Genomic DNA, 13559 nt, shown 5'->3' on the forward strand with positions numbered 1-13559 from the left:
GTAGTCTGGTTCATTTTGAGCAATAAACAATTAACAGATTTTTAATTTAAAAAAGGGAAAACAAAGCGACATTTAGATTTCAATAGACCAAACCAGACTTACCCAAAAGTTAACTTAACATGTCACTTTTCCACATTTTTGACCCTCCCATTGCTCCAGTTCACAGAGACGTTGCATCCCATCAAACTCCCCATTCCTTTCACAGATGTACTGGCGTAGGCTTTCTGCCTCCCCCTGACCAATTTTTCGACAGATCTGGGGCAGGCAGAGGCAGAAAGCAACTCAAGGATGTGCTCTGCTACAACCTCATTTCCCCGCTATTTTCTCTACTGCGCTTACTGATATTTGCAATCTTCGAATGCTGGACACAGGGGTTGCTTGTTAGTCCCCAGCATCCAACGTTCAGAGGTCGATGGGCAAAAATTAAAGAGGAGCCCAAGTAAGTACTTTCGAAGTGCGGACGTGCACAGGCCCCATCAGTTAAATTAAAACTCTTTAGATGAAAAAAAACAAGTTTTAAAATTTTCTTTACCAGGCAGCTCAGCAGCCACCTCTTCCTCTCATTGCCTGCTTCAGCAAGTCTCTGTCCCCATACTGGTGCAATACCCCAGTAGAGGCTACCTCCTGTGTTTAAAAGACCCCAAGGCCAGAAATACAGCCAGGGTCAGTGGGAGATACCTCACCAGAGGTGTATCCAATCGGCCGGGGGGTGGGGGGGGGGGTGTCGAGAGATGGAATGGCAGGAAACCAATCTTCCCAGTTCAAATGGCCTCTCTTCTCCTTTTTCTACATCAATTCAATCTGGCACTCTGCTTCCCTCCAACTTAGTTAAAGCTCGTACTCTTTTTCTATTCTCTCCCATTCAAGCTGGTATTCTTCCCTTCCTCCTCAGACATGCTAGCACTCTTTGCCCCCACTCCCGCTTCAGCCGACACTCTCTCTTCCCATTGCCTCACAGTTACTGCTAGCATACTGGCACTCTCCTTTCTCTCCCATCTCAAAGTGCTGCTATCAGCCTCTTCCGTCTCCACCCCCAAAGCATCACTCCCAGCTACTGCCCACTCCCCTCTCTCCTTCATTACTATTCATTTCCACTTCCCTCTATTGCTATCCATTTATCTCCCCCTTCCCTCTCACCTTCACTGGAATCCACTCACCCCTGACCACCCCATTCATTTCCCCTTTGCCACACATTCAACCTGCTCCCTATGCCATGCATTTTACCCTCCCCTCTTCTTGCCATGTATTCTATCCTCCCCCTCCCCTTGCATTCCTTCCCTTGCCATGTATTGTGTCCCCTGCCTTTGATATCCATTTCACCCCGTTCCTTCCTACTAGATCCCTGATTTCCGCCTCAGTGTACTATTTTACAGTAAAATCCTAAATGTGGGAAACTGTACTCCTGCAGTGCAGTGACAGGAATGCTCATTAAAACCATTTAATGCATTCACCACAGAGAATATTTCCCTTATCTCAGAAAAGCAGCTGTAACTAGTCTTGAAGAAAATAAATCTTAATATAAGACAATAGCTATGCAAGTTCCTTTGAGGAAAATTATCCCAAAGCATTTTAGTAGCTTATTTGTTGTCGACAAATTGTTTGGGGACAAGCACTAAGTAAAAGCTTCTGTAACTGATTCTCAGCTCATCTTAAAACTTTTCTGCCTCAAGTTTTTGCACAGCGAACAGTAGGAGAAAAAATTGGTTCTATCTGGCTTCAGTTCTCATTCCAACTGATATGATTGTATCTGACAGCCTCTAGCTGTGCCTTCCAACTGATCTGACTGGTTTATGTTAACAATTTCCTATCTTAGTGAAAAAAGCTGATTTTTCTTGTGAAACACAGACATACTGACACATGAGTTGAAAAGCTGACTGTCTGAATGCAAACTGCTTCAGATAGCTTCAAGAGCAACCCTCACATATTGGCTCAAGAGATAATCAATGCATGAGTAGACTGGGCTGTAACTTTACTTGGTGGATACCCTGCCAAAGATTAAAAGAGATAGATATACTCCACTATTCAATTTCTTAACAACTGCTTAGTAATGAGCTTTCCTAAATTCTTGTATACAATGAAAACAAACACGACTTACAATGAAGAATTTCATTCCATCCATGTAATAGACAATGGTAACCATTCTTGTCATACAGCAAGGATGTTACACAGGCGTGCAGGAAAATGAAGTCACCACGCAGAGTGCAATTCTTTTTAAAAGAGTAGTGTCCTTAGTTATTTTCCATCCACAGCAATTCTTATTTGCAAGTATAAGGTGAGTGAATAAGAAAGAATTGGCCCCAAATCGTGTGGCTGGAATAGTGCTTGGTCCCAGTCTTAACTGCAGGCTTCCAAAATATCCTTGTAGGATGAAACCTCTGCCCACCTTAAGACGACCATTGACATAAGGTGGGCAAGGCCCAGAGGCAGGGATTCCCTAAGTAAGGAGTTCTCAGATTCGGCCCTCAGTCGGGACCCAGCATACAATCAATGCAGATATGCCTGGTCTCACCAGACATACTTACCTGATCCCCAAGGAAGTAGGGCCCACCTGGGCCTCTAGGCCAAGGTTGGGGCCTGGATCCCTGGAGATAAGGAGACAAAAGTATTGGGAGGGTGTTGAAGATATTGTAAGGAGGCCACTTGGGCACCCAGATTGTTTTTTCAGGGATCCCCTCCAGGACAGCTAGCTGTCTCCAGAGTTTTTTGGGGTCTTCGGCATGGGGCACCTCACACCAGAAAGCCCGCTCCTACATTGCCAGTTCCTGAGCCTGCAAATGAGGTGGGGATAGTTACTAAACAGTTAAAAAAAAACTTGCAGGTCCCAAACACAATGTAATTTGAGAGGCAGATGCAACTTGCGAAACCACAAGAAACATTAAGATCCCAGAGATTAAGCAATTTGACTACTTGCTTCTTGTGTCCAACTTTTGTTCTTGTCAAAAACATGAATCCTTGAAGATATGGGAGCGTTGGAACAATTGAGACCAGTGGATTCACCTATATTTAAAGTACATCTTCAACCTCAATTACTAACAGAAAACAAGCAAACTATGGCTTCTTTATAAAAGTCATAATACTTGAACATTACAAAACTTCAATTTTATTACCAAAGTTATGTTGCTTCCCCTCCTTCCACATGTGCACTTGGGCTCATTCTTAGCCATTCATCTCATATTTTTTAGTCCCTAGTATCATCCAGTAGGATAATCTACCTGAATAGTTGGGAAAGCACAATTTTGGCAACAAAACGTAAGGATCGAGTCACAATTTTGGAACTTATAACATTCTTATACAGTAAATTCAGTAAAATTACCAATTTGTGCCATAAATGTTCCAGAGTCATCAGCTGATCTTGGATGCTGCCTTCTAATTTTCCGTTGTTTCTTAATTTCACTTCCTGAAAAAAGAAAATAAACCCATTTAACCCTTCAAACTATGCTGACTCAATTTCCAAAAATAACAGTTTTATATTTTCAGTAAGCTAAAGTGTATTTACAGGACAATTCATTATAAAATGGAGCATACCATTTTGTTCCTGTACAAGGCCTTGGTTAGGCCTCAATTAGAATACACTGTCCCATTTTGGTCTCCTCACATGGTGGTTGATATTGAGGCTTTGGAAAGGGTGCAGATGAGGGCCACAAGATTAATTCTCAGTTTAAATTCTTAGTTACCCAAATGGGCTCAAGAAGCTGGGACTCTATACTTTAGAGAAGCGTAGACAGGTGTGATTTGATCAAGATTCATAAGATAATAAAGCGGCTAGATTATGTTTGTGTAGACCAATTGTTTCAACTGAACAGGTTAGGGAGGACCATGCGTCATTCTTACACGTTATGTAAGGGCAGAACTAGGTTAGAGTCTTCTGTTCCCAGAGAATAGTCGACCAATGGAACAGGTTGCTGGCTCCTGCAGTGAACGCTGATTCGCTGAACTCCTTCAAGCGAGAGCTGGATCTGTTTCTGGCTGGAGCAGAGATCATCTTGTATGAGGAGTAGATACCTTGTAATGTTAATCAGGGCCAGGGTGGTCTCCTGGACTAGTTCTGATCGTCTAAGGGGGTCAGAGAGGAATTTGCCAGATTTTTTAAACTGGTTTTCGTCTCTCCCAGGAGATTACTTGGCTCCGGGTGGGTAGGAAGTGTTTGTATTGTGATGTTTAAGACATCACAACTGTATGGGACAGGCTGGATAGACCAGTAGGTCTTTACCATCATTTTTCGTATGCTCATAGGCTCAGAATGTAATGTTCATCAACAAATAATCATGTCTCTAATTTTACCAAAAACTATTTAGTCTAATAATCTAATTACATAACAACCTTTCTTTCCATAACATGGTTCTCTCATAACCCGCCTCATCCTGTACCTCGCTCACCCCAGTGCTGTACAGCATAGCCATCTCTTTACAACAGATCCTCTTTAGAATATGGCTCTCTAACTCTAAACCATCATATTTTTATAGCACATCACTTTCTACAACACCCTTTAATATGTCTTTCTCCTGACAACATGCATCTCCCTATATATCTTGGATCTTTTACACAAAACCCTATCCCTCTATATTATACGATGAAAGCACAGAAATAGATTTCGTTAGTCGGAAAGCAGTAGTCTTGAGACTGTCTGCTTTGAAAGGAACTTGCAAGAAGTAATCAGCTTTTGTTGTAAAATATAAATAATTGACTAGGAGCCCGTTCCTCCAGAATGTGAGCCAGTTACATCTGTAACTATCACTTGTTGCCTGGGAAACAAATAGGTAGAAGTGTTGTTTCATTAAAGAAACCTGTTTTGAACTGGTAAATTGTTGTTGGCAGAATCACATTATTAGCAACTGAGTATTAAAGAATTCTGTCCCTGTCAGTATCAATCAAATTGTATTGAGATGAAAAGCGAACATCCAAGTAAAAATTGTTTACAAGACATAGCACTGCTGACTTCTATTAAGCCTCTTTTGTAAAGTAACCGAGACGATGATGGGAAAAATCACAACATTCAAAAGAAAATTCAGAGTTTTAAGGAGACTTAAAATTGGACAGATGGAGCCAATAATGGAGTCCCAGCAGGACCGCTGCGCATTGGGTGCTACATGCAGTTATCACCCATTTGCACTACCACTGAAGACCAATTTCCCTCCCATCCTCTCTTGCATTCCTCTTTCGAACATTTGAGCCTTTTATGTCTGGTTGCAGTAGACTGTACATAACAGGAGGCAGTTCGTGCAGCTATGAGTGGGAATAGTGAAGTCAGCATCCTTCTTAAATCTCATGACTGGTATCCTTTGCCTTTCATTCCTTATCTACTTATTCACTCATTCATTCCCCTAAAAATAGGCAGGCATTACAACATTTTGGTGTAATGTCTTGCCATGTGTAGCAATTTTTTGAGGGGTGTCCTACTGCAAGCATTGCAAGTATGTTCTTCTTCTGCTCCTCTAGGTGCACAGGAGGGGGGCGTGACCAAGCCCAGTGTACAGCCTGATCTCAGCATCTCACGGCACCATGTGTCACCCACTACTACAGCGGCAAATAACATGACAGTTGTATCCATTATTGAGTTTCAGGAGGCAGTACAGAGTATAAGTGAGGATGAGTAAGAGCAAGTGTAATTGCAGGAGATGTCACCTGCTGACTGGAGGACTGGCCACCCTTCAGCTCCTGAACTGAGTGATTCAAACCTCACAGGGCTTGTATGCAAATACAAATGTACCTCAACAGAAACACTTCATGGAGTAATTTAAAATTGTGCAAAAAACCTGTAAATTTTGAGGCATCCGTGATTGAGTCCACAACCCACATCTGTACAGTAATGAAGGTCTGTCTAACGAAGCTGCAGACAACAATGGAGAATGGGGCAATCCAGGCCTTCTGCAGTGGAATCCCCATTAGCAAAGGTTGTAAACATAGCAACCATCATGAACTGGGGCTGTACAGGCCTTGGACTCCAATCTACAGTAGTCTGTCTTGTCTGGATTCACCATGGTGGGAATCAGATTGAGACAGCCATTACGGAGCTTCAACAACCTCATTGCTGTGCAGAGGTTTGTTCTCACACAGATCTTTAGCTGTGCTGAGGGACTACTCAACAGCAATGAAATGGAAGGAGTTAGCATAGCTAATGGAGATGTCTCTCAGGATGATGCCTTATATGTATTTCCCTGTCATTCTACTCAACTGACTACAGATATGAGGACACAGGCCCAGGCGGCCACCACATCAATCGTTGCAGCACCTGCAGTTGCAAGGCCGTCTTTTGATCCAGAACAAGGAGGTATTGAGCCACCTTCATCTCTGCAGGTACACACTGGCACTCAACAGCCATCCATCTCACTTTTTCCTCCCATTGTGGGAACACTTAGAAGGAACATATGGTTTGGAAGTAGAAGGCATATACCATACACTTTCACTAAGGGAAGAATAAGAGCAAAACACACTGAACATGCCCGGACTATACACTAAGGTTTAATAAAAGTTACACTAATTGAATCTCTCGTGTCCAGCCAGTTCTTTTAGTATGAGACACATGATGGCTGTTGTGGGGAAATAATGTAGAACTTGTAGGTTAAGATGTAGCACTGAGCCCAATATAGATAAGGCTCCACTGGGCAAGAGTATTGCACACATGTGTAGATGACTGTACTGTATGGAAAATCTAAGGCACTTCAGTAAGGATTTGGTCTATTAGATCCTTCCAGATGACTCGCTGACTGAGCTGATAATTATGCAACCATTTTCTCTGTCTCACAGTGAGCTTTCTGATCTTCTTTTGCTTGTTGATGTCTTTATTCTCCATGGTTAGGCTCCTTTGTAGGCATGGATGACAACTCTAACATAGAAAACAATTGAAATCTGAAACTTGTTTATAGTTAACAACTACCTTATTTAATGGTATTCGATGATGGATCATATTTCTTTTCACTTGAATATAACGCCTTCATGAGGATGAATTATTTGATGTACATTCATGTTACACTCACTGGCACATTCAGTCTGCTAAACCAACATTGGCCATACAGTGAAACAGAAGCAGAAATGGAAGAAACGCAAAACAAAGGTCAAAGCATCAAGCAGTCTTTTTGTCTTTGGCCAGCAGGTTATTTTAGGGTATGGTAGTGTACTGGTTATGTTACTAGACTAGTAATCCAGATGCCTGGACTAATAACCCAGAGATTGTGAGTTCAAAGCACACCATAGCAGTTTGAGAACTTGAATTCAGTTTAAAAAATCTGGACAGAAAAAGCTGGTTCCAGTAGAAGTGACTATGAGGCAGTCGGATTGTCATGAAAACCCAACTGGTGCACTAATGTCATTTAGGGAAGGAAACCTGATGTCCTTATCCAGTCTGGTGTTTGTGGGATTCCAGTCCTACATTAACATGGTTGACTATTAACAGCCCTCTGAAGTGGCCTAGTAGGCCACTCAGTTGTATAGGGGAGGCTTAATAAATACATGTGGGAGAAGGAATTAGAGATATATGGGCCATGATTTTAGCTAGCGGCAAGAAGTCAGCAGGTGGGTGGATTTGTGCGTGGGGAACCCGGAGGCAAAGTGAGCGCGTTTAAATCTACAATCGCAACTCAATTACAGGCAATAACCTTTGCTTCCGGGTTTCGTGTCTCCAAGCTGTGCAGTGGGCCTACTGCACACCCGAATGACATGACTTAAAGCCCACTATTTAAAGGGCCAGTCCAACAATGAATTTTGAAGGAGCAAGAACAAAGAGTTCAGGAGAGCCAAGGTAGCGCCTAGATTTACTGATGCCTCCCTAGAGGTACTAATGGCTGCAGTGAGAGCCAGGAGGGAGGTAATTTATCCCAGTGATAGGAGGAAGAAGCCGGTTATGTCACCCAGAAGTCATGGCTGGAGGTGGCCGAAGAGCTGAGCAGCAGGATCATGGTGCCCAGGTCTTGGGTTCACTGCAGGAAGTGGTTTATTTGAGTACATTTGCTGATTCACCCACATCCTGTGAAATGCACCCCCCCCCCTCACCTCACTCTGTGTTGGCAAGCCTACACCATCACATCACTCCTCACAGCCACTTAAGTTTCAGCATCAAATAACCTTAACTTTCTGTGCACTTCCTCACCTCCCCATTTGTGCACCCACCACTGCCACTCACCACAATCCTGATGCAATATGATGCATCTGTCTGATAATCACCCTCTGATGCATCTGTTTCATTGTCAGCCTCACCCAAAGCAATGCATCCATCGAGTGAATACATTACCTTCCGTCAGTCACAGGTCTGTTCTTTCTCCCCTTGTAGGAGAAAAGATCGCAAAATGCAAGGGAGAGGAGCAGAACTGGAGGTGGACCACCATGAATAGTTGACAGATGCAGAGAAGGAGGCCATGGACATCAGTCGCACCATTGCATGCCTATCCGTTGGAGATGGAGAGACTGGCAATCCACAGATGGCTGGAGAAAGAACTTTAACATCTTGCACATACATGATGAATTCAATTTATCAATGATTGACAGTTCCAGACCTCAATATTGGAAAGATTGTCACTTTTCCGATGAATAATCAATATTGGTTACTGTTGCCTTTCAGGGCCTACACGCCTTCAACAACAATCAGCCGAAATGGAAGAAGGCGATTCCTCAGAGGAGTTCATTCCTTCGGAGGGTGCACCGTCAAATGACATACAGCCATGCACCAGCGCAGATACTGGCACTTCGGTGGGTGCTGTTCGCCACATAGTTGGGTTGTCACCTGGTGATTCATTACTCAAGTGTGCACGAGCAGACAGTGGTGGCAGGGGCAGCTGTGGAGAGCCCGCGTCAGGGGCGGGGGGTGCACTTGTCTCCAAGCTCTGCTCAGCTGGACACGGATGCTGAAGCCTGGGGGCCATCATTGAGAATGAGAATGATAGAGGTACAGCTGCACCTTTGTGATGTACTGGAAACGTGCCATGCACACACTCCACAATAGCGGAAAGGATGGAGGAGTCCAATTCCATCGCTACTTTTTTAAAAATTCGTTCATGGGATGTGGGCGAGGCCAGCATTTATTGCCCATCCCTAATTGCCCTTGAGAAGGTGGTGGTGAGCCGCCTTCTTGAACCGCTGCTATCCGTGTGGTGAAGGTTCTCCTACAGTGCAGGAAGGGAGTTCCAGGATTTTGACCCAGCGACGATGAAGGAACAGCGATATATTTCCAAGTCGGGATGGTGTGCGACTTGGAGGGGAACGTGCAGGTGGTGTTGTTCCCATGTGCCTGCTGCTCTTGTCCTTCTAGGTGATAGAGGTCATGGGTTTGGGAGGTGCTGTCGAAGAAGCCTTGGCAAGTTGCTGCAGTGCTTCCTGTGGATGGTAACACTGCAGCCACAGTGCGCCGGTGGTGAAGGGAGTGAATGTTTAGGATGGTGGATGGGGTGCCAATCAAGCGGGCTGCTTTGTCCTGGATGGTGTCGAGCTTCATGAGTGTTGTTGGAGTTGCACTCATCCAGGCAAGTGGAGAGTATTCCATCACACTCCTGACTTGTGCCTTGTAGATGGTGGAAAGGCTTTGGGCAGTCAGGAGGTGAGTCACTCGCCGCAGAATACCCAGCCTCTGACCTGCTCTTGTAGCCACAGTATTTATGTGGCTGGTCCATTTAAGTTTCTGGTCATTGGTGACCCCCAGGATGTTGATTGTGCGGGATTCCACGATGGTAATGCTGTTGAATGGCAAGAGGAGTTGTTGGAGATGGTCATTGCATGGCATTTGTCTGGTGCACCACTGGACTAGTGGTGCAGGTAAGTGTGAGAATGGTGGCCTCCATTGAGCTCCAAGCCTGCTGGCCAGCAGAGTGGTGAGAGTGATGTTGCGCTGGCCCGGGAAAGCAATGATGGCAAAAGGGGACATGGAAGTGGGGACTCCACTGTCCATGTTTCACCCGTTGCCCACCACCCCACCCTAGCCAATACCCGCAATACTGCCTTCTCTCCCGATGGCCGAGTCTGCTCCTGCACAGGTGCAGATGGAGCAGTCTTTGGTGGGGCACTCGCTGGCTCCAAAACCCACAGATCATAGGCCGTGAGCATCTCAGCAGTCAGGGCAGGGACCTGAGCAACTTGTCATTACTTCTGTTGAAGCAACAGGGGATGCACCACGTGGAAGCAGTAGGAAGAGAAAGGCCAAGCAATTGTAATTCACCAAGGGTATGCACAAGGGTGTTGAAATGTCATGTTAATTTAAATATTTTTTTTGGTTATGTCACATTAAATTTAATAATTATCACCACCACTGCCATATCTTGGCCATTATTGAGTCCCTTTTGTGAATTTGCCCTTTCATATGCCTCATCATGAATGCCAAGACATTATGCCACCCATTGGGCACGTGTGCAATGGGTGAATGTCTGATTGAAGGACTGTTTTGTGCAAATGGAGTGGGGGGCGGGGCGTAGGTGGTTGTTCCAGGTGGCCTGAGAATTTCAAAGTCTTCAATTTGCAGATCTCATTATGAGAACCTGTTACAGATAAGGGAATCCCTGGCATAATGTGTGCCACTACTCTGGCGATGGGTTCCCCATCTTCATCCTCGTGCTCATTATCCTCATCTTCAATGTTGCCGGCAGATGAGGATGCTTCATGGGCGCATTTGACCTCCTCCACCTGTAACCCTCTCTGCTGTGCGATGTTGTGCAGATCGCAGCACATGACTATTATTCTGCACACCCTCGCTGGCGAGTACTGAAGGGTTCTCCCAGATCTCTCCAAGCACCTGAAACACATCTTCCACATTTCTATGGCTTGCTCAATGACAGATCAGGGTGGTGATGTGGCACTCATTGTACCACTGTTGTGCCTCATTGGTGGGGTTTGTCACAGGTGTTATGAGCCACGTCTGCAGGGGTTATCCCTTGTCTCCAAGGAGCCAGCCTTTAAATCTGTCTTCTGTGTGAGAGGTCCGGGATGTTGGACTTGCGCAAAATAAATGAATCATGGCAGCTGCCAGGGAATCTGGCGCACACCTGCAGAAATCTCTTCCAGTGGTCACACACCAGCTGTGCATTGTTGAAGTGATATCCCTTTCGGTTTCTGAAGAGTCGTGGCTCATGGAGATCCTCAGATTGCTACGTGTGTGCAATCAATTGCGCCCTGCACATGTGAAAAGCCAGTCAGAGAGTTGAAACCCACTGCCCTCTCAGTCTGGCTGATGTCATTGCGGGGGAAACTGACGGAGTCGGTTGCCCTGGCAAACAAGCCATCAAGTTACCTGTCGGATACAGTTATGTACAGACGACTGAGATACCCTGGAATTGTCACCTGTGGTGCCCTGGAAGGATCCAGAGAAGAAATGCAGGGCAGTGGTGACTGTAACTGCAAGGGCAATGCGTGGCCACCAGGTCCAGCTCTTCATGAAGGAGCGTACAGATGTCTGCGAACACCTGCTGACTCAATTACAGCCAGCATAGGCACAGCTCCTCTGAGAAGTCCAGGAAGCTCAGCCTCTGCCTGTAGATCTTCTCATGTGGGTAGTGCCTCCTGAGACCTTGGCCCCTCCGTTGGCCCCCTCTCCCCTTCTCCTGGTCCTTGTTGCGCATCTCTATTTTGTGCACCTGCAGATCCTAGAATTGCACGACATGCCTGCCGCGGATGGTGATGTGACTCCTCCTCAAATGTACTGTGGAATAGATCCATTGCGTCCCCCCATTCTGATCTTGTCAGTTTGAGGGGCTTCAAAACGTAGGTAAATTTGTATGAACATAAGGATTCTCAGTCTCAACAAAGAAATCTCTGTCTAAACACAAAGAACCCAAACCAAAGGTTTGTCTGAGAGAGCTGAGTGCCGAGCTGCAATACCTCACCTTTTATTGAGATGTGTCAATCACTGGTTTAAAGGGCCAAATGAGCTTCAACTGCAACTCACCTCCATTTCTATGACATGTTTAAGAAGCCACGGGAGACACATTCAGGAGAAGTTAAGTCCGTTACTGTTGCAGAATCCACGAAAAGTTAAGTAGCTCAAGTGTTTCAAGTACCTGAATTGGCCCTTTAAATATCGGCCCGTCAGCTTTAAATTGCGACAGGACTTCCGGCTGTCTGTTGAGCACGCGTGCATCCAAACGTGCCTGGGTTAAACCCGGAAGTGGGCACACTAGAGCCGGGATGTGGTCCCGCTCCAAAATCTAACTATTTTTACTGCCCACCTGTTCTTGGGGATTAAAATTACCCCATGGGGTCAGGGTAGGAAGAGGTAATCAGAGTGGGAAGAGTCTGGTGTGGAGACACCAGCATAAACCAGTTGGGCCGAATAGCCTATTGCCTATTTCCTATTTCTGAGCTGTAGATTCTATGTAATCAAACTGCTACAGCTGTCAAGAAGGTGGCCCACCACCATCTTCTCAGGGTAACCAGGGATGAGTAATAAATGCTAGCCTTGTCAGCGATGCCCACATCCCGAGAATGAATTTAAAAATGTATTAATTTTAGATTTTGGAGAATACAAAAATTGATGAATGGCAAGATTAAGCAATGACTTGGATCTGGAATATAGATTGTGCAAGTCAAAGGCCAGATGCACGAACGATATCATCTTAGGTAGTATAGATGAATTCAACCAAAAAACAAATGAAACCATCCAATATGATTTTAAGAGCATAACTAACCAAACCTGTTGTTTCAGCTATTGGTTCAGTATCAGCTTGACCAGTTTCACCAGCTGTTGCTCATTGACTGTTCTATCAACAGACAACGACATCACCATTTCAGTCAGAATCAAGCATATTGTCAAGTCCAAAAAACATTCAACAAGCTTAAATCAAAATCTTCTGAAGGACTGCAGATCACCAAAATAATAGGACCTATAAGAGCTAATTCAACAGTCTTGGCACAGGGGGAGCAAATGTGCAACCAGCACTGAATTTGGAGGACAGGCCCTTCACCAATTTCTTTCAGGCCTGCAATTCAGCACTGTTCTATTTTTTTTGAGTTGAGGTTTTTGTGGCTATTACAAACACAAGCCTCATTAAGGCCCCAGATTTAATGCAAAATACTTAAATTGAATGCCGAGCACAATTCAGCAGTATTTGAGCCAGGCTTGCTCTTTTCTCCCACATGCACCCATTTGGAATAGAGCAAGGGAAGCTCCATGAAAGATAGAGCTCTTAAGTTGCATTGTATGTGTTTTTGTTATGTTTACACCACCTTTTTAGCACAGTGCTTTTGTTAGACATTTTTCCATATTTCTAAATTTTTATTAGTATTTATTTTTCAGAAAAAAATTGGGGTCATTTTTTCACTCCTTTAAAACAAACTTATCTTAAAGTGCCTCAAGTACTATATTTCATAGTTAATGTGGTACAGGATGAAAGAAGGATTGGCAGAGAGAGCAGCAGGTTCCAAACCATCTGCAGGATATGGCACACCTTATTACCAATGACCCAGAGAAACTGGCTCAGCTTGCTCTGGGTCAGTAGGGCATATTTTTGCGATTGGCAGCAAAGATGGCTGCAGCCAACATAAAACATAGGGACAGCAATGCCAATGGTTACCAAGGTTACCACTGTCTCAATTGTTATGTTGATGGCTCATTCCTGGCTCGCATTGCAATATCAAGTAATGTGCTGGCT

General features: G+C 44.7%; 1 protein-coding gene across 1 annotated transcript in view; it reads right to left on the reverse strand.

The window, feature by feature from the left end:
- Positions 1–13559, reverse strand: part of LOC137342497 (adhesion G protein-coupled receptor B2-like) — a 697882-nt gene that overhangs the window by 446465 nt on the left and 237858 nt on the right. The window contains exon 3 of the mRNA XM_068006399.1: positions 3314–3397. Coding sequence (XP_067862500.1) covers positions 3314–3397 — 84 coding nt within the window. The remainder of the gene's footprint in view (positions 1–3313; positions 3398–13559) is intronic.

Source organism: Heptranchias perlo, chromosome 26, assembly GCF_035084215.1.
Source record: "Heptranchias perlo isolate sHepPer1 chromosome 26, sHepPer1.hap1, whole genome shotgun sequence".
In the NCBI taxonomy this organism is placed as follows: Eukaryota; Metazoa; Chordata; class Chondrichthyes; order Hexanchiformes; family Hexanchidae; genus Heptranchias; species Heptranchias perlo.